This window comes from Aquarana catesbeiana, linkage group LG02 (assembly GCF_042186555.1).
Source record: "Aquarana catesbeiana isolate 2022-GZ linkage group LG02, ASM4218655v1, whole genome shotgun sequence".
NCBI classification, from domain to species: Eukaryota; Metazoa; Chordata; class Amphibia; order Anura; family Ranidae; genus Aquarana; species Aquarana catesbeiana.
In genome coordinates this window covers 200,632,245-200,657,779 of record NC_133325.1, presented here as the reverse complement: position 1 = coordinate 200,657,779, position 25,535 = coordinate 200,632,245, and the positions used below count along the sequence as shown (strand labels likewise).

General features: G+C 41.1%; 1 protein-coding gene and 1 long non-coding RNA gene across 7 annotated transcripts in view; one reads left to right on the top strand and one right to left on the bottom strand.

The window, feature by feature from the left end:
* LOC141127584 (uncharacterized) overlaps window positions 1-11,282 on the top strand; it is a 40,123-nt gene extending 28,841 nt beyond the window's left edge. Inside the window, exon 4 of the long non-coding RNA XR_012241566.1 lies at window positions 11,146-11,282. This is a non-coding gene — a long non-coding RNA (uncharacterized lncRNA). The remainder of the gene's footprint in view (window positions 1-11,145) is intronic.
* Window positions 1-25,535, bottom strand: part of ENOX1 (ecto-NOX disulfide-thiol exchanger 1) — an 855,443-nt gene that overhangs the window by 59,202 nt on the left and 770,706 nt on the right. For all 6 annotated transcript variants that reach the window (XM_073614184.1, XM_073614181.1, XM_073614186.1 and 3 more), the window contains one exon: window positions 20,711-20,895. In XM_073614184.1, the coding sequence (XP_073470285.1) occupies window positions 20,711-20,895 (185 nt within the window). The remainder of the gene's footprint in view (window positions 1-20,710; window positions 20,896-25,535) is intronic.

Sequence of the window (25,535 nt, the reverse complement as noted above, 5' to 3'; positions counted from 1 at the left end):
ACTTCTAATGCTTATTCTCTGTGTTATTTTTTCAGTGAAAGCAGTGGGCATTACTAAAGAGCATAACCGGAAGACTAGGAGTAAAGTATAAATGGGCTACCAAGCAATCTTTTAGCTTTTGATAAAATACTCATGAGTCATGAGCTACTTCACCCATTGCTAAATTGCTGATAAAAAAATACATACAGCAATCACTGAAAACAGATCCCAGCACATGTCAAAAGTTCTGATTTCCACCCAAATACTAATTATCATGTACCAACAGTCTCTGCATTCAAAATTCAACAGCTGACTTATTTTTCCCCGAATATATAAAATGCATGTATATACTTGCTCGTTACCAGCTTATTTAAAAAACGCTATCTCTTCTTTTACTTGTTAAAAAAAAAAAAGCTGATCTGAAAAAATAACTAGGTTATATTAAAATGTATCTGTGACATTCTCAAAACTTGTCTGTGCTTGGTTTAAAAAGGTGTTAGAACAGTTTCTGAACTAATTTCAAAATAAAATACATACAGAAACACCACAAAAACCCACATCACCTTCAAATACAACATAAAACAAGTGGAAAAAACATCTGATGATAGCAGCTGTCTAGTCTAGGCTATATTAGTGGAATCTAATTGGTTGTTATGGCCAATACATATCCTTGTAGTCTTAATACATAAAGTATTTTATGAGGAAGGCTCACAGTCCCAGCCCCAATCTGTTCTGGTATCTGATGTGGTAAATAAGAAAGGAATGCAGCAATCAAGCATGATCCAACCACCATCAGGCTCTACTGCTGTCAAATTTACATGATTTTGTTATGCATTTGTGTTCAGGCTTGGAGAGAAGGGAGGAGCAGGGTGACTATCTTGATGCTGCTTACCTTAAAGCCCAAGTGTAGCCAAAATAAAAAACAAAAATCGGCACAAGGAACATAAACTACAGTCTGCAAGATGTGTCCATTGTTCTGATGCCTGTTAGAAGAAATTCCCCTCCATCCGTGCCCTACCATCTCCTCTGCCATAATCTACCCATATGGCAGGGGTTAATAGAACTAAGAGGCTGTCACAGGCTGTCAAGAGAGCTCAACTATACCCACCTTTTCTGCCCAACTGTTCCATTCATGGAAGCCATACTACAGTTTCTATGAATGAAGTAAGAGGTATGAATGGAGCACACCTATCAATCATCTGCCCATCCTCCATTATTAGAACACATGAATGGAGCAGCTGGGCGGAAACGGTGGGCATAGTCTGGCTCTCTTAATGAAATCCTGTGACAGCCTCTTAGTCGTATTAATCCCGACCGCACTGGAAGATTATTACAGGAGTGGGCATAGACAGAGAAGGGTTTCAACTAAAAGAAGAAATATTAGCATAAGGGACACATCCTACTGACTGTAATTTACAGTATCTCACAAGAGTGAGTACACCCCTCACTTTTTTGTAAATATTTTATATCTTTTCATGTGACAACACTGAAGAAATGACACTTTGTTTGTATAACAATGTAAATTTTCCGCCCCCTCAAAATAACTCAACACACAGCCATTAATGTCTAAACTGCTGGCAACAAAAGTGAGTACACCCCTAAGTGAAAATGGTCAAATTGGGCCCAAAGTGTCAATATTTTGTGTGGCCACCATTATTTTCTAGCACTGCCTTAACCTTCTTGGGCATGGAGTTCACCAGAGCTACACAGGTTGCCACTAAAGTCCTCTTCCATGATGACATCACGGAGCTGGTGGATGTTGGAGACCTTGCACCCCTCCACCTTCCATTTGAGTATGCCCCACAGATGCTCAATAGGGTTTAGGTCTGGAGACATGCCTGGCCAGTCCATCACCTTTACCTTCAGCTTCTTTAGCAAGGTAGTAGTCTTCTTGGAAGTGTGTTTGGGGTTGTTATGTTGGAATCATGCCCTGCGGCCCAGTCTCTGAAGGGAGGGGATCATGCTCTGCTTCAGTATGTCACAGTACATGTTGGCATTCATGGTTCCCTCAATGAACTGTAGCTCCCCAGTGTCAGCAGCACTCATGCAGCCCCAGACCATGTTCTGAGAGGAGAAACGTGGGTTTTCATCTTTCGCCGGGTTTTGTCATTTCCAAATCAGGGTTTGGAGCTCAGAGACTTTGAAGTGCTTTGGGAAGAAAGGAGTCTCTAATCTTGTGTCTGGGTTTTGCCAGAAAACAGCAGGCTTATTGTGCAGGTGTATAGCACAGGACCCGCCAATAATGGGGTACTTTGTCGCAGTAAGTGGGCTTAAGCACCATATAGCAATATGGTGTGACCAAATCCCCATATTTTTTGAAAATGTTCAGGTGTTTTAAATAGCCCTGCGGGAGTTAAATGTCATTTTTTGCATGTGTGCGTTATAATATTTTGTTCTGTTTTATGGTCTTATGGCTGCACTATCTTTAACCACTTGCCGACCGCTGCATGCCGATATACGTCGGCATAATGGCAACGGTAGGCAAATGGGCGTACCTGTACGTCCCTTTTAAGAGGTGGGGATAGCAGGTGCGCACGCCCGCCTGCTGCGTACAGAGTGACCGTGCCCGTGGCGATCGTGTCACCGAGCCACAGAATGGGGAAGTGCCTATGTAAACAAGGTATTTCCCCATTCTGCCTTGTGTCATGACAGAGATCACTGCTCCCTGTAATTGGGAGCAGTGATTTCTGTCATGTGAGTTGAAGCCTATCCCCCCCACAATTAGAATCACTCCCTAGGACACACTTAACCCCTTCATCGCCTCCTAGTGGTTAACCCCTTCCCTGCCAGTGTCATTTACACAGTCATCCGTGCAATTTTATAGCACTGATCACTGTATAAATGACAATGGTCCCAAAATAGTGTCAAAAGTGTCCGATGTGTCCACCATAACGTTGCAGTCCTGATAAAAATTGCAGATCGCCACCATTAATAAAAAAAAAAAAAATTAATAATAAAAATGCCATAAAACTATCCCCTATTTTGTAGGCACTATAACTTTTGCGCAAACCAATCAATATACATTTATTGCAATTTTTTTTTACCAAAAATTTGTAGAAAAATATCAGCCTAAACTGAAGGAAAAAAATGTTTTTTTTAATATATTTTTTGGGGAAATTTATTATAGCAAAAAAGTAAAAAATGTGTTTTTTTCAAAATTGTCGCTCTTTTTTTGTTTGCGGTGCAAAAAATAAAACCGCAGAGGTGATCAAATACCACCAAAAGAAAGCTCTATTTGTGGGAAAAAAAGGACGCCAATCTTGCTTGGGTGCAACGTCGCACAACAGCGCAATTGCCAGTTAAAGCGACACAGTGCCGAATTGCAAAAAGTGCTCTGGTCAGGAAGGGGGTGAAATATTCCGGGGGCTGAAGCTGTAAATGCATCTTTTAGGGTGTGCCCCCCCCAAATATTTTGTTTGTCTATTGTATGCATTCTGACCAAATCCTTTTGGGCAGGAGCACCCCACTCCCTCATCATTGCCTCTCATTAGTGTCCACCAGTGTTATAGGAGGAGTCCTTTATTTCTCCCATATAGAGGAGTGTATTTCTCCCATGGTTCAGAGAAGCAGGATGTTGCATTCTATGGATAGCGTAGGACCCACTAATAATGGGGTACTTTGCCGCAGTAAGTGGGCTTAAGCACCATATAGCAATATGGTGTGACCAAATCCCCATATTTTTTGAAAACTTTCAGGTGTCTTAAATAGCCTTGCAGGAGTTAAATATAATTTTTTGCATTTGTGAGCTGTAATATTTTGTTGCTTTTTTTTTATTGTGCAGGTGTTCACAGCCGTTAAAAACTAGGACCTGACAATAGTTTGGGGCTCCATCTAAGAGACAGGAGATCTCTGCATAGGGGTCAGGACTTCTTCAATCCTTCCTCAGGAGTCAGAGAGGCTGCATTGGGCAGCCAGAGCGTATATGTCTGCACAGTGCAGGGGTAGTCAGTGACAGAGCAGCAAGAAGCTGGAAGAGAGCAGAGGTACAGAGTTTGTATGGCAGGACTGAGGTGTTGTGTTAGATGGTCTGAAGGACCAAAGAAAAAGGCCTGAGCACTAGCACTGCTAGAGAGAGCCATGCTGAATGTCATTTATATTCATTTAGATGGTGGAAATCCCTGCGTCGGAAAATGAGGTTTTGTGTGAACTTTGTCTGGTTTGTTAATAAAAGTGTACCAGCAAGCCAGAAAGTCCAGCATTTCTGGAGTGGATGGAGCTCACTGGGAAGCACTACCACTGCCCCCACAACATCATAACACATAAGTGTGTCCCAGTATGAGCAGAAATAGGTACTCTCAAACAACTCAGATCCACTGCTATTTATAAAACAAAGCAACACATGTAAAATAAATTCATATTGAGCCCCTCTAAGGGAAAAAAAAGAATACGACTGTGAGCAAAATTAAAAGAAGACTGAAAAGGCAGCATTTCTCTAAAGTGATATTTAAATGCTTTAGTAATGGGGTCTGTATTTTAAATAAAGTGAAAGTGACAATTGCTTGCATTGATTCAACTGGATCACATACAACTATATGACAGTGAAAAATGAATTTAAGGGATATATTTTGCATAACTAGCTTTAGCGAGAAAAATTAGATGCAGAGAATGCAATATGTTTTCGAAACATTCTTTAAAAATGAATTATAGCCGCATTATGATAGAAGCACATTTTTTGACTTCTTTGATTAATGAGTATGCAGCCTTGCGTAGAATAACATGAACAAACATTAAAATGGCCACTGCTGCTATCCTTGTACTAGATTGTCAAGCTTCTTTGAATGTCGCCATAGCAGGCAGTGAGAACACAGGAGCTGCAGGCTATTCAAAGGATCTCATACATTTGCTGATTTCAAATAAGTTTGTGTGTGCCTTTGGAATCCAAAAAGAAATTAAAAGGAAACCCCAAATTATAATTCTTTGCAAAGCAGTGCTGCAAGTGGGCCATACAAACACTGCAAACAAAAAGAGGAATTATTTACAATGCACTACTGCATTATAACCTTGTATGTTCATGAAAAAAGAGAATCTTAATGAATAGGGCAATAAGTTGTTGAGAACAACAAAATGAGCGAGGGGGCGGGGAGCGTGGGACTAGGATTGTGAAGGACCTGGGCACCCAAGTAAAAAGGATTATGCGGCACGTTTACTGCATTGCAGTGACTATTGTATGTGGACTGTCTGTGCTACAAGTTAGAGGGACACTTAAATGGATATGAATAGATAAAACCAGAGGATACTAACTGTATACATACCTTCAGTGAGTGCAAAACATGCTTTAATTACTGTGCCACAAGCAACAGTCTCACAGACATAACCCTTACCTCAGCACCAGGAAAGGAGAAAATATACAGTGCTCAGAGCGGATGTCCCTAAAGAGCACTAAATATTGGACATGTCCTAAAAGGAACATGGTTAAATGCCATCTAAGTCTACTCACTGTACAAACTGTACCTATACTGTACGCTGCAGTCCTTGTGCCTTCAAAACACTCCTTTCTTACTGTGCCACAAGTGAGAGCTTCACAGACACGCATAAAGCTAAAGGATAATAAAGAATATGGACAAAGAGCTAACACTTTGTCTGAGCCTACCTTAAAGAAGTATCATTAAAATAACCAGAAACTACAACCAACAACTGTTGAGACAATAAACATTTTGGTCAACAGTATATAAGCACTGTTATGTACAATACAATGATTAGAGTGCAGTGGTCAGCGGTATATAGTATGTTATTGCACCCCTGATATCGCTTGTCAGCCAGAGAAAAAGATGGCGGGGGTCTGTGGTCAACAAAAGGGAAAAAAAATGGCATAGGACAGTGGTCGAGAAAAAAGTGTCCAGCATTGATGGTCAGAAGAAGGAAACATGTCTGGCATCAGTGATAAGGGGGAGGAAAAATTTCAGGCATCAGTGGTCATTGGGAGGAAAAAGTTCCCGGTGTGAGTCAATGTCAACAAAAAATACCATTGGTAGTCAGTGTTGTGTCCCCCCTGCATTAGTGGTCAGTGTCTGTGCTCCTCTAATATTGATGATCAGTGTCTGTGCACCCCCTTACATTGGCTGCCAGTGTCCCTGTTCCTCTTATATTGGTCATCAGTGTCTGTGCCCCCCTTACATCGCGGACTTCACAGTGATCCCAGGGCACAGAGCCACTCTGATTGGTTCTGTGTTCTTTGCCTTTGACATGAGGTGTGGGTGCTGCGCTTATGTGACAGTGGATCACAGTGGGCAGCTGCAGTGTATGGACCCAGGGCACCCAGCAGGAGATGTGGAGCTAGTGACCTGAGTGTCTAGCACTAGTTATGCCCCTGCAAAAAGGGTGTAATGCTAAAAAAAATTATTAGACAGGTAAGCGATGAGATAAACAAAGGACATTAATATTCAACGTAAAGGCAGAAGAAACCTGATAAAATATGCAGACTGTGAGTAACACCAACAGTTTGATAGATATAATCTAGCCTAAAACAGTAAAGCGCTAAATTATATTGTCCTACAACTGTCTTTGGTCTGTTAAAGCAGAGTTCCACCCATAAGTAGAACTTCCACTCATTTGTCTCCTCTCCCCCTCCGGTGCCACAATTGGCACCTTTTGTGGGGGAGGGGGGATAGGATACCTGTCTTCCAGGAGTCTGCGCCGCGGCCCATGCCTTCACTGCGGGGCTCCCTCCTCCTGCCCCTGTCCCTGAGCCAGTAGGAGAGAGAAGCAGGGCCTCGCGCATGCACAGTAGGGTTCCCGGCGTGAAGCCGTAAGGCTACACTGCTGGGTTCCCTTACCCACAATGGCGGTGGCACCACCCAACAGCTGATGGAAACATCCGCTGCGGTGTCGACATCGCTGGACTCCAGGACAGGTAAGTGTCCTATTAGTAAAAGCTGGCAGCTGCAGAATTTGTAGCTGCTGGCTTTTTTTTTTTTTTTGGGTGGACCTTCCTCATTAAGAAAATGTCCAAACAGTCGGGATAAAACTTTCCAATAAAAACCTGCAGCGTGTAAAGAGCAATGGACCGTGAACAATCCACATTTCTCTCTATGTAGGCCTAATAATCTATGAAAGGCCTGTAGCCAAAAAGAACCTGGATATGGCACAGAGTGAAATCAGGGTGGCTAGATCTGCACACAGCTGAAGGTTTTCATGTTTTCCATTCTCTGCTAGGAAATGCTCAATTCACACTAAACAAAATATACAGTACATATGGTAGTATATAAATACATGTAATGCTCTAAAATGTTTTTTTTACAGTTGTGTTAGAAAGCATATTGTATGTGCTTTTACTTTCTTTAAAATAATATGCCAAGAATGTTTAAACAATATTTACATCTTAACCTTCTGAAGAATTATTCGGTAAGTTTTGGGGCCCCATCTGCCTAATTAAAACCAGCCAGCTCACATACCTTTCTACACCTACTGGTAAATGCCATATTGGATCTCACATAGAGGAATACTGAGCAGCAGGATTTCCAGGACAAATAAACAGGAGATTCAATGCATCCTTAAGTGGCATATGGCTGACTGTTGGTACACTACTGCAGTAAAACAAATGAGCAAAGGGGAAAATATATAATGCTGTCATCAATGTTGTACTGGCACTCAGAAGACTGTATTCTGTAGGTGAATTCTGAAGTGATAAAATAAGAGAAAAGGAGGGCCATGGTGATTTTCAAAGTGACTCTGTCATGAGGAAAGAATAAGGACTGCCATTGCTCATCTCGTTATAAAAATGCTAATTACCAGGCTGTGTTTATTTTAAAGTTTAGTTGCAATTTTCTTTTTAAATCAGTGCAAGGGATAGGACAAGTAAAAGTATGTAAACCCATTAGAATGAACTGGTTTTGTGCAATAATTTGTCATAAAATGTGATCTGGTCCTTATCGAAGTCACAACAAATAGACACACCTATTAAACATTCAATATGCTGGAGGAAAAAGTATGTGAACCCTTGGAGTTAATAGCTGGCCGAACTTCCTTTAGCAGCAATGACTTCAAGCAAGCTATTTCAATAGCTCTGGATCAGACCTGCACAAAGTTCAGGAGGACTTTTTGACTTTTACAAAACTGCTTCAGCTCAGACCCATTTGTAGATTGTCTGGATGAACATCTCTTTTGAGGTCATTCCACAGCATCTCTATGGTGTTAAGGTCTGGGCTCTGACTGGGCCACTCCAAAAGGCTCATTTTCTTTTTCTGAAGCCAGTCTGTGGAGGATTTACTTTGATGCTTAGAGTCATTGCCTGCTGCATCAACCAACTTCTACTAAGCGTCAACTGGTGGACAGTCACCCTGACATTATCCTGAAGGATATTTTGGTAAATTTGGGAATTAATTTTCCCCTCCATGATGGAAAGTGGTCCAGGCCCTGAGGCAGTGAAGTAAGCTCAAACCATGATGTTCCCTCCACAACGTTACACCGTTGGGATAATGCTTTGATGTTGGTAAGCTGTGCCCCTATTGCAGCATATATTGCGCAGAGTATTCTTCAACTTTTTTTTTTATCAGTCCACAAAAAATTTTCCCAGTAGCGTTGCAGTTTGCCAAGGTGCTCTTTTGCAAACTTCAGGCACACAGCAATGTTTTTTTTGGGGAGAGCAGTGGCTTCCTCTGTGATGTTCTGCCATGGACACCCTGACTGTTCAGAGACTTACATATGGTAGACTCATGAACAGGGATGCTTGCCAGTTCCAGTGATGTTTTCAAGCCATTATTTGTTACTGGTGGGTTATTCTTTACCTCACTGAGAATTCTGCGCTGTCTCTTGGAGTCATCCTGGTTGGGCACCCTCTTCTAGGAAGAGTAGCCACAGTGGTAAACTGTCTCTCTTTATAGACAGTTTGTTGACTGATGGATGCCTAAACACTATGAGATTGCTTTGTATCCCTTTCTAGCCTTATGCAGATCAACTACTCATGATCGTACATCTTCAGAGTACTTTTTGTGAAGCATGGTTCCCATCAGCTGATGCTTATTATGAACAGCCATCCTAAAATGTTTTAGTGTCTTTTGTCAATCAAAACTGCTCTAAACCACACCTCCAAACGACTACTGACACCAATTAGCTTTCGTTTAAGTAATTAGTCTATGGGTTCACTTACTATTCCCTCCAGCAAACTATTGTTATAACTTACATGAGGATCAGATCACGTTATGGCAGAAAATCAATTCCAAGAGGTTCACATACTTTTTCTTGCCACTGTACATTGAATGAGACGTGGCTCTTGATCTGCTGTCTGCTCTGGTTGTTGAAGGGTTCTGTACTTTGCCCCCTCATACCACTGCAGCTGTGATTTTCTGGTGATGTGTGGGTTAATGTGAGCTGCTGGACCTGTCACATGCACTCGTCAAAAGTCCCGACTATGCCTGTCCCTTTCCACCCCTGTGCTCCATTCATTTAGGCAATACTATCACTTGCTGCAAAAAAAAGTGCTCTATGAATGGAGCACAGGTGGATTGTTTCAACAAACAGAGAAGGCACCAGCACAAGGGACACTTTTCATTCAATGTATGCATTTTCTCTTGTGCTGATTTTTTTTTAATTCAACCAAACTTAAGCTTTAAGTGCCTTTCATTCAATGGCCCAGAACAATAATGCATTAAAATGTGTGTTAGACCTCCCTTGTTTTACATCAGCTACTCAAACCGCATTGAAGCCAAAGCATCAACCTGACAGTCAGGGAACTAGCATTGCCAAAGGTAATTTCATCAATAGCAGCTTACATGATCCTCTCATGGCAATGTCCCCCAAAAGAAACAGAAAGAGGACTTGTCTAATTGTAATAAAGGGCATTTCAGATAGCTATGCACATGCTTTCAGAAGAGCTGCAGCTGTTCCAAAAAACAGAAGGAAGATAATTTGCAGCTGGATAGAAAACCCTTAGACGTTACTTTAATTACTGTTGGGCAGGAGTGTTAATATAGCAGATAAAGCAGCACGAAAGTACATTGGTGCCTCTAAATAAGATTGCACATCTCTAGTGATTTCAAATGGCATTGTGTATAATCAGATATCATTGAAAAAAGGAGTAATGTACAGATAATGGCCATTTAATTGCATAGGCAAAACTCCACAGAAACAGCTTGATAGAGTGTTGTGCAACATGTGCACCAAAGCAAAGCTGGTCAGATTGTTGTGTTCAAAGCCTAAAGCATGGCAAGCATGGCAACCATGGTACTATGCCTAATATAACCTACCTAAAGTAATATAAAAAAAAAAAAAGTATTTGTGGGTCCTAATCAGCACCCCAGATTTAAACACGCTAATTGTGGATATGTTGTGTAATATTAATAGGTAATTTAAACAAATACTTTAAGCAACTTTAAGGAAAAACATTCACTAATAACTAATAAGAAGTGTTGGAATGTGAACAATTTGTTCTGAAAATATTTCCCAATTACAGATAGAAACAATACAGCTGCTGATCATCATTTTAACCTTTTGTGAGCCATACATGCATACCTAGACTAACAACACAAACACCATTTGCAGCTTATTGAACCATGTTATAACAGGAAACAGGTTATATAATTTCATATCTAAAGCAGGCCAACCACAGGTTTGAAAATACATACATAAAGAAAGAGGCTCGGGGTCCGCTCATTACATAGTTCTCATTACATAGGGAACATTTAAACACACTTCTTTCATTCACAGTCAGTTCTCTGACTGATACACATCTTGTGTAGTCTGCACCACACATCGCTGGTCCTTACTCCTATATCAGCAACACCAGGTAACTACCACTATCATTATGACATTCATTTCACATGTGGGTTTTTAATCCCAGGACTTTACCAATTCCTGCTGTTTTGATCAGTTTATACTCATTTTATTTGGGCTCCTCTCTTTGATTAGTTTACATTTTTATATTTTCAGTACCATTTGGTATTTCATATTTTCACTGATCCACAGAACGGAGCCCATTTGTCCTATTGTTCCAGATACTCTGGGTTACACCTACATTCATGCTCCCTGTGTTCCTGTTGGACCCTATTACCACAGCTTCCGGACCAGGCATTCATTGTGGCCCTAGCATCCTGGCGGGGAGTTTGTTTCACACTAAGCAGATATGTGAGTCTTACAGGGATGACTACTTTATCATCCCTGTATGTATATGTGTTTCTTTTCCAATTTTTGTCCACGAATGGTTGATTTTGATATACTTACCTTTCCTTATAGATGTATCATGCAGCCGCCCCTGATGATTGGATAGATCCCATGAAACGCGTCGATTATAACTATTATATTATAGTGATTTTTTATTATTGAGGACAATATTATTGTATATTCTATTCATGCTTTTAACATGTAAATGACTTGGCTACATAATTTGTTATATTATGTGCCACTATTGCATGTATTGTCTGCTATGTACCTACTCAATCATGGTAAACAAATAAATACTTGTTCATGTTTTTACTTTGACTCCTTCGATTAGTTACAATATACACACCTCATTTAAAGTCCCGACCCTCTTTCTTTATGTACCTGATTAGGGATGGAGATGCATGTTATCATGCATCTCATTCAAAGTCCCAAAAAGCCCCTCTATTGAAAATACATACAGACCACAAGGTGCCACGTCTAAGGTAAACGGCACATATACCCAATTATGGTTTCCCTTGTACCCAGGTAAACGATTATCTATTAGTCTACTGCTTTTAGCTGTGAACTATAGTGCCTCATGAGCCTCTTACAGTGAGGGGAAAAAAGTATTTGATCCCCTGCAGATTTTGTATGTTTGCCCACTGACAAAGAAATGATCAGTCTATAATTTTAATGGTAGGTATATTTTAACAGCAAGAGACAGAACAACAAAAATATACAGAAAAACGAATTTCAAAAAAGTTATGAATTGATTTGCATTTTAATGAGTGAAATAAGTATTTGATCCCCCTATCAATCAGCAAGATTTCTGGCTCCCAGGTGTCTTCTATACAGGTAACCAGCTGAGATTAGGAGCACTCTCTTAAAGGGAGTGCTCCTAATCTCAGCTGGTTAACTGTATAAAAGACACCTGCCCACAGAAGCAATCAGATACAAATCTCTCCACCATAGCCAAGACCAGAGAGCTGTCCAAGGATGTCAGGGTCAAGATTGTAGACCTACACAAGGCTGAAATGGGCTACAAGACCATTGCCAAGCAGTTTGGTGAGAGGGTAACAGTTGGTACGATTATTCGCAAATTCACAAAATGACTGTCAATCATCCTTGGTCTGGGGCTCCATGCAAGGTCTCACCTCGTGGAGTTTCAATGATTATGAGAATGGTGAGGAATCAGCCCAGAAATACACAGGAAAATCTTGTCAATGATCTCAAGGTAGCTGGGACCATAGTCACCAAGAAGACAATTGGTAACACACTACGCCGTGGAGGACTGAAATCCTGCATTGCCGGCAAGGTCCCCCTGCTCAAGAAAGCACATGTACAGGCCTGTCTGAAGTTTGCTAATGAACAGATGAATGATTCAGAGGAGAACTGGGTGAAAGTGTTGTGGTCAGATGAGACCAAAATCAAGCTCTTTGGCATTAACTCAACTTACCGTGTTTGGAGGAGGAGGAATGCTGCCCATGACCCCAAGAACATTATCCCCACCATCAAACATGGAGGTAGAAACCTTATGCTTTGGGGTGTTATCTGCTAAGGGGACATGACAACTTCACCGCATCAAAGATGGACGGGCCATGTAACGTCAAATCTTGGGTGAGAACCTCCTTCCCTCAGCCAGGGCACTGAAAATGGGTCGTGGATAGATATTCCAGCATGACAATGACTGAAAACACACAGCCAAGGCAACAAAGGAGTGGCTCAAGAAGCAGCACATTGAGGTCCTGGAGTGGCCTAGCCAGTCTCCAGACCTTAATTCCATAGAAAATATGTGGAGGGAGCTGAAGGTTTGAGTTAATGACTTGGAGAGGATCTGCAAAGAGGAGTGGGACAAAATCCCTCCTGAGATGTGTGCAAACCTGGTGGCCAACTACAAGAAATGTCTGACCTCTGAAATTGCCAAAAAGGGTTTTGCGAAGGGGTCAAATACTTATTTCACTCATTCAAATGCAAATAAATTTATAACTTTTTTGAAATTCGTTTTTCTGGATATTTTGTTGATATTCTGTCTCTCACCGTTAAAATAAACCTACCATTAAAATTATAGACTGATCATTTCTTTGTCAGTGGGCAAATGTACAAAATCAGCAGGGGATCAAATACTTTTTTCTCTCACTGTAAATCTCACACAGGATGTTACTTATTATATCAAGCCTTGCACATTGCTCAGTCACTGCCAGATGGGTGACTTCACTGCGTTGTCTTCAGCTGAGTAGCTATGCCTAAATTGCTGAGTTGCCTGTATTATCCAGTTACGGAATTATATGCTGCATTTTTATGCAATGACTTATAACACATGCTGAAAGATGAACTCTTTCCTGCTTTTTTATTTTTCTATTACCAGCGCTAGTTGGTTTTCCTTAAAGGACCAACCATTAATCTAAAATCTAAATTCATTTTTAGATGAGCAGGCCCAGGAGTGTTTAGAAGAGTGTATTTGCATGTTGGATGTACTTAAATAATACAGAGAGGAATGGGGAAGGAAGCTTTTTGCCATGCATATTAAACTTCCTTACAGTAATCTTATTGATGGCCGTTGGAAGAGACTATTTCTTTTTTTTTTTTTTTTTTTTTTTTTTTAGCATGAATAATAAACACTATTCAGAGCAGAAAAAACTTGCAAAAAAGTCAAATATAATAAAGCGTACTGTATCTATGCATTCAAGCATAACAAAGAGGTTGCTGAAACATTAGGTGCTGGCTGTATATATATATATATATATATATATATATATATATATATATATATATATATATATATGGGGAAATACCAGACTTATTTAAATGTACCCATGTCCATTGGTTCCTACTTGGAACATTATAGTGCAGTTAAAGAGAAAAATGGAAAATAAATAATCTTCACCTGTACTATTACATTGCAAGGCTTTCAGCACATTGTATTGTTATTGAGCCCTAACTGCTTGTACTGAAACTCAGTTGTGAATTCCACTTACTTTTAACTGCTACTAAGTGCTAAGTAGGAGGATCTTTCTTGAATAGTATATTATCAGACCCAGTAAAACGACAAAACTGCTAGAAACAGCAGTAATTAAAAAAATAAACAGAAAATTACATTTCTGAGGAAGTTCCGCAGCTTGTGTAACAATTATATGCTATATATGTATTATTATTTTTTTTGCAACAGTGAATTAACTTAAGAAAATAAAGCAATGTTTTTCCAAGCCCTGGGCAGCCTTTATGCAGTAGGTCCACAGCATAAATGCAGCTGAAACCTAAAACAAATGTTTGAATGACGAGACTCTTTTTGTGATCCTAAGTGCAACAACACCTGGAATTATTGATCAGATATTTAGGAATGCCGGTCCACAAGCGTTAGGTTCTTCTCCAATCCCTGAATAGGGACAAGTACAAACTCATCTGGGCTACCATGCCAGGAAGTTGTCATTCTGGAAAGCCAGTCATTAGCTGCCAAGACATTCCCTGCCCCACAGCCACACACATACAAGGAGTGTATACTGTATGTGTGGCTGCAAGGCAGGGATGCCTCTGCTTCTTGGTGGGATAGCTCAGGCGGGTTCTGACTCGTACTGAACATGGCCGATGAACGAGCATTTATTATGCTCTACCACAGGTTAAAAGCATACAGCTTTATTCCTTATTTAAAGCTGTGTTCCACCAGGAATTTTTTTTTTTTTTAAGTCAGCAGCTACAAACACTATAGCTGTTGACTTTTAATAAGGACACTTACCTGTGTCCAGGGAGCCCGCGATGTCGACCCCCTCCGAGGCCCATCAGTCCATCGGATCGGGTGCAGCCGCCGCCTTTTTTACTAAGGGAAATTGGCAGTGTAGCCTTCAGGCTTCACCGCCGGTTTCCTACTGCTCATGTGCTAATCGCGCGGTGCTTCCTGAATGGCCCCATCATCTTCTGGGACACACACAGGTCCCAGAAGGCAGCGGGCGAGCAGAAGGAAATGACGCCCTGGGCCGCGGTGATGCTGGGGCGTAAGTACACAAGGTTCTTCAATAAAGGTAGGAGGGAGCAATAAAAAAAAAAAAAAATCAATAGCCAAAAACTAGTGGTGGAGGGGTAGGCTTTCCTTTAAGATCTAGTTTAAAAAAGTGGGTGGAACTCAGCTTTAAGACATATCTGAAACTAAATGCACAGCAGGTGCATTTCAGGATTTTGTTATGTAAGCGGAGGGTTTTGCCAAATTCCTACTGAAAATTCCCAGATCTTTAGAAGAAATCTGTTCAATTAATTAGTAAATGAGTAAGTTAGGTTATTTAGACCACTTACCAGCTTATTGAAGGAACCTTAACATTCAGTTCTATTTATTTATTACAGGTACCTAAATAGTGCCATCAATTTGCACAGCACTTTGCATATATATTGTACATTCACATCAGTCCCTGCCCTTTAAGGAGATTGAAGTCTAAGGTTCCTAACTCACATTCATACATATACTAGGGCCAATTTAGACAGGCGCCAATAAACCTACTGGCATGTCTTTGGAGTGTGGGAGGAAACCGGAGTACCCAGAGCTAACCCACACAGGCACAGGGAGAACATGCAAACCCTGTGCAGGTAGTGCCATAGTTGGGATTAGAACCAACGACCCTAGTGCTGCTAGCCGGAAGTGCTCACCACTTAGCCACTGTGCTGCCCACACAGTTCCACAATCATAGATGTCAGCTCACCAGGTTAGTGGGATTTAAAGGGGAACCCCTGTATCTAGAGTTAAAGGGGAAGTTCCACTTATGCCCTCCTCCGCTCCACCTCTATTTTTTTTTTTGAAAATTAATGGTGGCACCATCGGATCAAAAAAAACTCACAAAATTTCTGATTTTGAAAAGAAAATTAGTTTGGAATACGACGATGTATGGCCTGCCTTACATGCTCCCACTTTCCGATCGCCGCAGAGCATCAACACCTGTAGCACAGCTGACCTTATAGGGAAGTACAGAATTTCCTTATTAGAAAATCGACATCACAAAAGAACAGAAAATATTCCCCTGGCCCACTGTAATTGAAGAAATAAAGAAATGTTCAATTATCCCTGGTCTAAACTGTAGCCAACCGATGCAACTTAAAGCAGCATTAGACCCAAAACCAAAAATATGTCGCAGCTTACCAATCATTAGATGTGGTGGCTGCATTTGTTTTCTTTTGCTAGGTTATTTCCCTTTTGTTTTCATTTGGTGATCTGGCCAGTAACACACCTCCTGTATTAGAGTGCCCCCACTCTGGATGAAGGAGAACAGGAGGCATCAGCATTGTCAGCCCGGAGGAGGGTAGTGTTAAATGTATTAGCAGATTTAAATACACTAACAAATTGTAGCCAAACTTCAGCTAACACTTTATAAGCAGTTGCAACAGTTTTTTCCTTTTGGGATAAAGGTTTTACGTAAATAAAAGTTGATCATTGCAAGCACCCCTGAAAGTGTTTTGTCTCATCCTTCTAACTGCTACATCTGCAAGAGAGCATGTTCTTTTGAAAAGCAACAGACTTGCTAGCCAGGTTAGCAGGTTAAAATAAGGGAAAGAATGGATAAATAAGAAAACAAATGCAGCCACCACATCTGAGACCCCTTTCACACTGGGGCGGTTTGCAGGCACTTTAGCGCTGGAAATAGCCTCTGCTAAGCGCCTGAAAACCGCCTTCCATTCATTCCAGTGTGACTTTTCACACTTGGGCGGTGCGCTTGCGGGACAGTGTGAAAAGTCCTGCGAGCAGCATCTTTGGGACGGGTTGGGAGCGCTGTATTTATCGATCCCAAAACGCCCTGCCAATTGGAATGAATGGGCAGCGCTTTCAAAGCTTCTGAAAAGCGCTTTGAAAGTGCCAAAAAACAGGAGTTTTTAACCCCTTTTTGGGGTTAAAGGAGAAGTCCAGCCTGAGCTTGTTAGGCTGGGCTTATCCTATGGGTCACAGGAGTGCAATCCATTTTGCACTCCTGTGACCCATTTTCAGCAGAGAGCGGTCTGAAGTCTGCGCTCCGCTGACGTCACTATCATTAGTCAAGGCAGCGCGTCATCCCCACTTCCAAGTCTGGATCCGCCAGCTGACTTGATTGATGGCAGTCTCACACTGAGACCGCCTCTCCCTGCCCCTCCACAGCTCAGTGCTCCAATGAGCATGGAGAAGCAGAGAGAAGAGACGCTCACTGACAGGCAGCAGCTGTCCACTTGGGGAGGTGGGAGAACCGAGTCATCAGCAATGTTTGGTGGCTCAGTGCAGAGACGGCGGGGGACAGATGCAGCATCGGTCTGATGCTCCATCTACCGAGGTAAGTATGATTCCCAAAAAACTGGATTCCCATACTTCTCTTTTAAAAGCGCTCGCTAGTGGGTAAAAAGCGGTGCGAAAGCGCCTCTTAAACAGCGCTAATGCGCCGCTAAAACGAGCAGCGTTTTAACGCTAATGGCCAGCGCGTTCAGTGTGAAAGGGGTCTAAGAATTGGTAAGCTGCAATATAATAATTGCTGGCTTTTAGGTTTAACCCTTTCACTGCCAGGCCCTGTGTTTTATTTTTACCCTCGGGTGGCCAGACCATTTGTGAAATTATTCCTTTGCTTTTTTATTTTTCACTTATAGCTTTCAAAGTTTGTAAAAGACCCCCTAAACTATATATTTTCTGAAAGCACATGACCAGTAGAAAAAAAAGAAGGTGCTACTGATTTCTAATGTCCCAAGTTATTTGCGCAAACGTTTATCAAAACAATCTTTTTACAAAAAAATACACTAAAATCATGATTAGCAGATAAATACACAGCAAATTTTACAAAATTCCTACTAAATATAAAAGCTTAACATGTACTGAGTTAATAAATAATAAATATTTGTAATTTTTACATTGCACCTTTTTGCAAAATGGTGAAAATTGAACCTACGCAAAAATGTAAATATCCAAATTTCTCTAACAATCTGAAGATTTAAATTTTTTCCTTACAGCTTTCAGAATTTGTGAAAGACCCCCAAAACCAAATATTTTCTTAAAGCATATAATCTCTAGAATAGAAAGGAGGTGTTACTGATTTTTTAGACTCCGCGGTATTTGCACAAATGTTTATTAAAGTAATATATTCGCAAAAAATACACTTAAAAAATTAGTAGCAGATAAAAACACAGCTAATTTTACAAAATTTATGCTAAATCCCTACTAAATATAAAAGCTAAACCTGTATGGAGTTAAAAAATAAAAAATATTTGTAAATTTCAAATTGCGCCTTTTTGCAAAATGGTGAAAATCGAACGAACCGAAAAATGTCTCTCAAAATGTGGGGTTTTCATTTTTCACTTACAGCTTTCAGAATTTGCAAAAGAACCCCCAAACCAAACATTTTCTGAAAGCACATGGCCAGTAGAATAAAAAGAAGGTGCTACTGATTTTTTAGGCAGCGCGATATTTGAGCAAATGTTTATCAAATCAATATTTTTGCTAAAAATACACTAAAATCATTAATAGTGTACATAAACACAACATAACAAATTCCTGCTAAATTGCTACTAAAGCATCGTTCACATGCGGCATACTAAAGTGTACGCATGGAGGGCCATGTTTACCCATACAGGGATGCACACATTGCACAGGTGTTTCATGCATCACCATACAGGCAGTCCCATTTATGTCAATTGGGATGCAACGGCTGCACAGGCATAGCTGCTGTTCCCAATCTGACATCCATGTGGGTGTGGGAACATGACCCCGAACGCAATTAATGTGAACTAAGAGACATGCATGCGGACCTACATGGATGTAAAGTTGGGAGCAATGGCTCTGTTCGTGCAGGTGCTACATCCCAAATTACATAAATGGGACTGCCTGAAGAAACATGCACTGAACACCTGTGCATCCCTGTAAAGGTACGCTGTGTATGCCCTGTGTGAACAAGGCCTTAGGCCCCTTTCACACAAGCACACCGATCAGGTCTGCCTGTCCATTTTTCAGACAGGCCCAATCAGACTACCCATTGTTCTCTATGGAGAGGCTGATGTGAATGGACGTCCAGTCCTCTTAACAACAGACAGATGGGGATTCCATTCCCCATCCACATAGCAGATCGGATCTGATGGTATCGGATGGAAATGGACAGGCGGTCTGTTTCCATCCAACCGCCCATAGAGAATAGCGGGCTGTGTCCATGTCCGCTCTGCATTAGCAGAGTGGACACGGATCTGTCATCCACCTGCCCAGCGGGGATCAGCAGACAGATCCCCCGCTGAACAGGCGGATCTGTTTGACACAGTCCGCTCCATGTGAAAGGGGTCTTATCAGGAGTGGCTGGTCCATTAGGGGCGCAGGGGCATTTGTATGATTTTTTTTTTTCAAGTCGCATGATTAGAGCCTGAGGCTCTAATTGGCTTGAAAAAGGTTGGGCTCGGGCCACAGAGCATTGCACCCTGAACCCACCCACTTGTGACAATAACGAAGTAATATTCGCTATTGTTTTCCGGCTTCTCCTCCTGGCCAATCAGGATGGATCGGGTTGGCCGGGAGGAGAAGCTGAGGAAGCCATGGAGGGGTGGGGGGACCATCACCGTGGAGGGGTGAGTGCGGGGGGGACCGTCACCATGGAGGGGTGAGTACGGGGGGGGGAAATGGTCACTGTGGAGGGGTGAGTGCGAGCGGACCTGGAAGGGTCTTACTATGTTTGTGTTTTTATTTGTTTTTTAATTCCACTTTTTACAGTTTTTTTTTCTTTTGGAGGGGGGGGGGTCTTTGGTGGGATATCAGAGGTCTAAAGACCCCATATTTTTTTTTTTTTTTTTGAGACAGAGGAAGAGGCTGAAGATAGTCCCTTTCTCTGTAGCATGGAATCTGTATAGAGATTCCATTCATTCATAAAATGACTCGCGGTTACAATTATCAGCTGTCAGTGGACGGGGGGTTGGTAAACAAATGTTTACAAAGTCCCCCAAGCCACAACTTCACCCCCCCCGCTTCGCTCTCCAGCCTTACAGATCATAGAAGATCTGTGCAGGGGGAAGCTGCAGGCGGAGGAAGGGAAGGAGATGCCGCTCGGAGAAGCCATGGATCGGGGGTGCGGGGGCAGTTGGGGGGGCGATCTGACTGGCGGGGGGGACACATCTGGATCCCCCCAAGCCCTGTGCATCAACTGAAGTCGGCGGGAGCGGCAAAGGAGAGATGCCGGCTAATGATGGTGGCTGCGGGGAGCGTGTTTGCTGGAGGGGGGGGGTCTGATCGGGCGGAGGGGGTAATCAGTGCTGGGGGGGAAGAAGGAGATAGGAGAGTAGTTCTAAGTGAAAGTTAGCGGTGGGGGTGGAGTGGCTAGGGGACAAAGGAGGCTGTGGCGTGGGGGGGCGGGGCGGTCACATTAGGGGTTAATAACTTTTATATATAAGGTTGTATCCGCGGGTTGTATCCAGTTGTAGCCGCTGATCAGAGTTATAGAATTGTTCAGCAGAGTCTGTTGAACAATTCTGATATAAGCTTATGGTCATTGAAGTGACCATAAGCTTATAGGAGATGGAGATATGAGGTCCATACGGCGTACGGACTTGGCCATCGAGGGCACTTTTTGAAAGGGTTAATACCATTTTAACTGCTTTGTTGATGTAAGCTAGAAAATAACATATTAAAAAAATAGAAAAATAAAATGCCTTTCAATCCCTTATGAACAAACAATATAGCTACAGATGGATAGTGACTGACCTGTTGCATATTTTGCATCGCCTGCTGTAGGAATTGTAACTGCTGATCCTTGGTCAAACTTTCCTCGGTTCTTGCATGGTGTCCTTTTTCTTGTTTTAAAAGTTCAACTTCATTCCTGTATGCATCCAACTGCCATCGTAGGCTGTCATTCTCTTCCTTTAGAGCATAGGCTTGGGCGGCTAGAGCTGGAGTTGAAGAAAAGTTAAAACTTAGAAAACTCATTAGATGTATTAAACTATTAAATACACTTTTCAATATTTCTTTTATATCAATCAGTCATATTCCAGTCATCTTAAGCATGTGATCTAGCACATTCACCTAGACATTTAGCACAACTGGTATATCTATCTACAATTAAACTTTACTGTGTGATTTATTAGTTAAAAAAAAACAAAAAAAAAAAAAAACACAGAATACGCAGTCTATATCATGGGAATTTCAAATGGACAAGTGTAGGTGTCCCCATGGAAACCATTTAGGTTCATTTTATGAAAATGGACAAACTACAGACCCATTGAAATGAATAGGCCTCGCTTTCAAAGCACCTTAAAGGCACGTTGAAAGCTCAGTAAAATGGGATTTTTTTCCTTTTTGTTAAGCTCACGTGACCTTAAATAATCTGCCCTGCTAGCACCCGAAAAGTGCGGCAAAAACGACCGGCGCTTTAGCGTCGCTGCAGTGTGAAAGAGGCCTTACTGCAATACGTGCTGGGTGTATGGGGTGTACTAAGACAGCCGTCGTGGTGTTCTGATGCCTTCAAAACGTCGTTGACTCCCTCTGTCTTCTCTGCCCACTGACTTCCGGGAATTAGCATGTGACGCTTCCAACACTCTTCCAACTCCCTCACACGACCTCTCTTTGTGCGGCACTGCTAGAGATCGGAGGTATCGGATTAAGAATTGGAGCATTTGCATGAGTACAGGTACTCGTGCAAATGCTCAGTAATGGTACCGATACTAGTATTGGTATCGGTGCAACCCTAATATCCAGTCAGAGTTCCTTACAGTCCTGGGCACTGTAAAGAAATAAAGCAAACACACCTTTAAGGTCTTATTATGGGGCTTTTGAGTAGTTCTATAGAGTCATAAGGTATGTCCCTAAAGGACTCTAAAGGAGGCCAGCAGGCATGTCTAAAGTCAGCCATAGACGGTTCGAATCTCGGCCGGTTCAGCAGAAACTGTCCGAGATTCAAACCATGTATGGGCAGGCTGAATAAACCCAAATTGATAGATTGATCAACTTGGGTACAATCAGCCTGTCGGATTTTACCTGTGATAATCCCCCACCGAGCTAAGGGTGTTTATAGCATTTTTATTACAAGATCATCACAAAACATCCCACCACACTCTTAAATCGCTAGGAGAAAAGTTGTTGCTCTGAACCCTCCCTGCCATGCAGTTTTGAAGCTTCTGCTGCACTCTAAATAATTTAAAATAAAAGCAAAGATAAGGCTAATAATAAATATATTTCATTGCTACAATCTGAATACTTAAGAGGCTACCCAAGGGATGTGTGCATTTATTAGGTTATCAAACTTATAGCATCTACTACAATGCCTTGAAAAAGTGTTCAAACCCCTTGAAATGTTCCACATTTTGTCATGTTACAACCAAAAATGTAAATTTATTTTATTAGGATTTTATATGATAGACCAACACAAAGTGGCACATAATAGTAAAGTAGAAGAAAAATGATAAATGGTTTTCAAAATCTTTTACAAATAAATATCTGAAAAGTGTAGGGTGCATTTCTATTCAGCCCCCCTAAATCAATACTTTGTAGAACCACCTTTCACTGCAATTACAGCTGTAAGTCTTTTTGGGGATGTCTCTACCAGCTTTGCACATCTAGAGAGTGACATTTTTACCCATTCTTCTTTGCAAGATAACTTCATCTATGTCAGATTGAATGGAGAGTTTCTGTGAACAGCAATTTTCAAGTCTTGCCACAGATTCTCAATTGGATTTAGGTCTGGATTTTGACTTGGCCATTCTAACACGTGAATATGCTTTGATCTTAACCATTCCAATGTAGCGCTGGCTGTATGTTTAGGGTCATTGTCTTGCTGGAAGGTAAACATCTGCCCCAGTCTCAAGTCTTTTGCAGACTCTAACAGGTTTTCTTCTAAGATTGCCCTGTATTTGGCTCCATCCATTTTCCTATAAAATCTGACCAGCTTTCCTGTCCCTGCTGAAGAAAAGCATCCCCATAACATGATGCTGCCACCACCATGTTTCACGGTGGGGGTGGAGTATGCATGACGTGCAGTGTTAGTTTTCCACCACAAACAGCATTTTGCTTTTAGGCCAAAAAGTTCAATTTTAGTCTCATCTGATTAGAGTACCTTCTTTCATGTGTTTGCTGTGTCTCCCACATGGCTTCTCGTAAACTGCAATTGGGACTTCTTATGGCGTTCTTTCAATAATGGCTTTCTTCTTGCACTCTTCAATAAAGGCTAGATTTGTGGAGTGCACAACTAATAGTTGTCCTGTGGACAGATTCTCCTACCTGAGCTGTGGATCTCTGCAGCTCCTCCAGAGTTACCATGGGCCTCTTGGCTGCTTCTCTGATTAATGCTCTCCTTGCCCGGCCTGTCAGTTTAGGTGGGCAGCCATGTCTTGGTAGGTTTGCAGTTGTGCCATACTCTTTCCATTTTCGGATGATGGATTGAACAGTGCTCTGTGAGATTTTCAAAGCTTGAGATATTTTTTTTATAACCTAACCCTGTTTTAAACTTTTCCACAAAGTGTTCCTTGGCCTTCATGATGTTGCTTGTTCACTAAGGTTCTCTAACAATCCTCTGAGGGCTTCACAGAACAGCTGTTTTTATACCGAGATTAAATTACACACAGGTGGACTCTATTTACTAATTAGGTGACTTCTGAAGGCAATTGATTCTACTAGATTTTAGTTAGCGGTATCAGAGTAAAGGGGGATGAATACAAATGCACGCCACACTTTTCAGATATTTGTAAAAAAAAATTAAAACCATTTATCATCTTCTTTCCACTTCACAATTATGTGCCACTTTGGGTGGGTCTATCACATAAAATCCCAATAAAATACATTAACGTTTTGGGTTGAAACATGACAAAATGTGGAAAATTTTCCAGACACTGTAGAATATTGGTTTTGGATAAATTGACCTATTAAATAGCAAGTCCAGCCAAACAGGAAAATGCATGGTTAAAGCTCCTAGTATATAGAAACTGTTTTACTGTTCTTGTGATCCCACCCACTCCTGCTAAGATAGATGGCTGCACAGAATAGGAATGCAACAAACTTCAGAGCGTGAAATTTTACAGATTTATTTTTACTGCCCTTTGCTTGCTCCGATTGTTAGTGAATTGTACCACACTAGTCTAACCTGACCCTGAGTATTCTCTTTGCTGTAAACTAGCCTAACAAAACCCATCTTAGTTTTAAAAATGTTACACGCTGCTGTTTTGGTGTTGTCCTGCAGTTTCACAATTAACTAAAAAAAATAAATAACAAGCATATAAAAACACATGAAATGCATGTTACTGCTCACACAATATTGCCTGAATTTTCACTCACTTCTAGTGTGATTGAGTCCTTACCCTAGCTGAACTAAAAAAATGTCATGCCATTTTAAGAAATGCATAGGGCCTGTTAACATCTCTGTACTTAAAAACACATGCATTTTTTATGGACACCAAAGTTAATAAATAATTTTAAATTGGCTACATGACCACCATGCAGGCACCTAGCAGTGCATGCACATTCTTTAAATGTCCCGTGAGTTTGGTTTCAAGTAATAGGGCGCTGTTATATACAAATACATATACCTCCTAACAATGGCATTAGTGGACCCATCACCCTCCCATACTCTGATGGGCAGCCCTACTGGCCATTAGGAAGTATCTGAAAGCGGAAGGCCATTCATTAACACATAGTTAAGAAGCCCATATTTGCATAAGAGTGTTCCATAGGACTTTGGGCTCTATGGTATTTCAGAGGACATCCAAAAGGTAGTTGAAGCTGCCTGTTTGTTGCTAAATGTTGTATCATTGACAGGTGTTCTTTGATATAAGTTTTCTGAGTTTTTTGTCCATTAAGAAATACTTTTAACTGATGGCATTTACATGCATTTCCTGCATGCTGTTCCAGGGAGAAGGCAGTTGTATTTTGTGTGAAACTCCTGTAACATGCATACGTATAGATTTTACACACAGTACTTTTCACACCCATGCAAGATATGCTTGCAAGAAACTTCACCAATGGTACAGCAATCAGTTTTTTTCTTAAAAAACACATAAGACTAAAGCATATGGTGGAGAAGAGCAAAATTGAAAATAATGGTGCAGACTATCCCATGTGCTTTATAGTGCCATTTAAGTAAGCTAAAAGATTATCTGTCTGGAATTGTTTTGATCTATGTTAAAAACACAACTCAGTTTACTCTAGATATAGACAAGATGGTTCCTTGGTTTCTTTGGCTACACTTGCCCTTATAGGAAACTTTCTAGAAGTGAACATTTATGTACTTAGAGACAATGAGAAACTCACTTGAGAAATAAAAGCAAAAACAAGGATTCTTCAATCTCTTTTATTCAGCTTTTTTATATGATTGCGCTTCAGTACTATATTGTTTTTACAGCAGTCTGGATTTAAGAGAACCATTAAAAAATGCGTACATGTACAGACACTTTATCTTTTCTTAGTACCAATAGCTTTAAGGCAGTCACCAGTTGAAGGAGAAATATAATGACTAAAACTGTATAAAAATGTAAATGCTGATAAGAGAAAGTGTGGTGGCAACACAAGAACATTACCGCATTAGTAGCATTGAATGACACTTAAG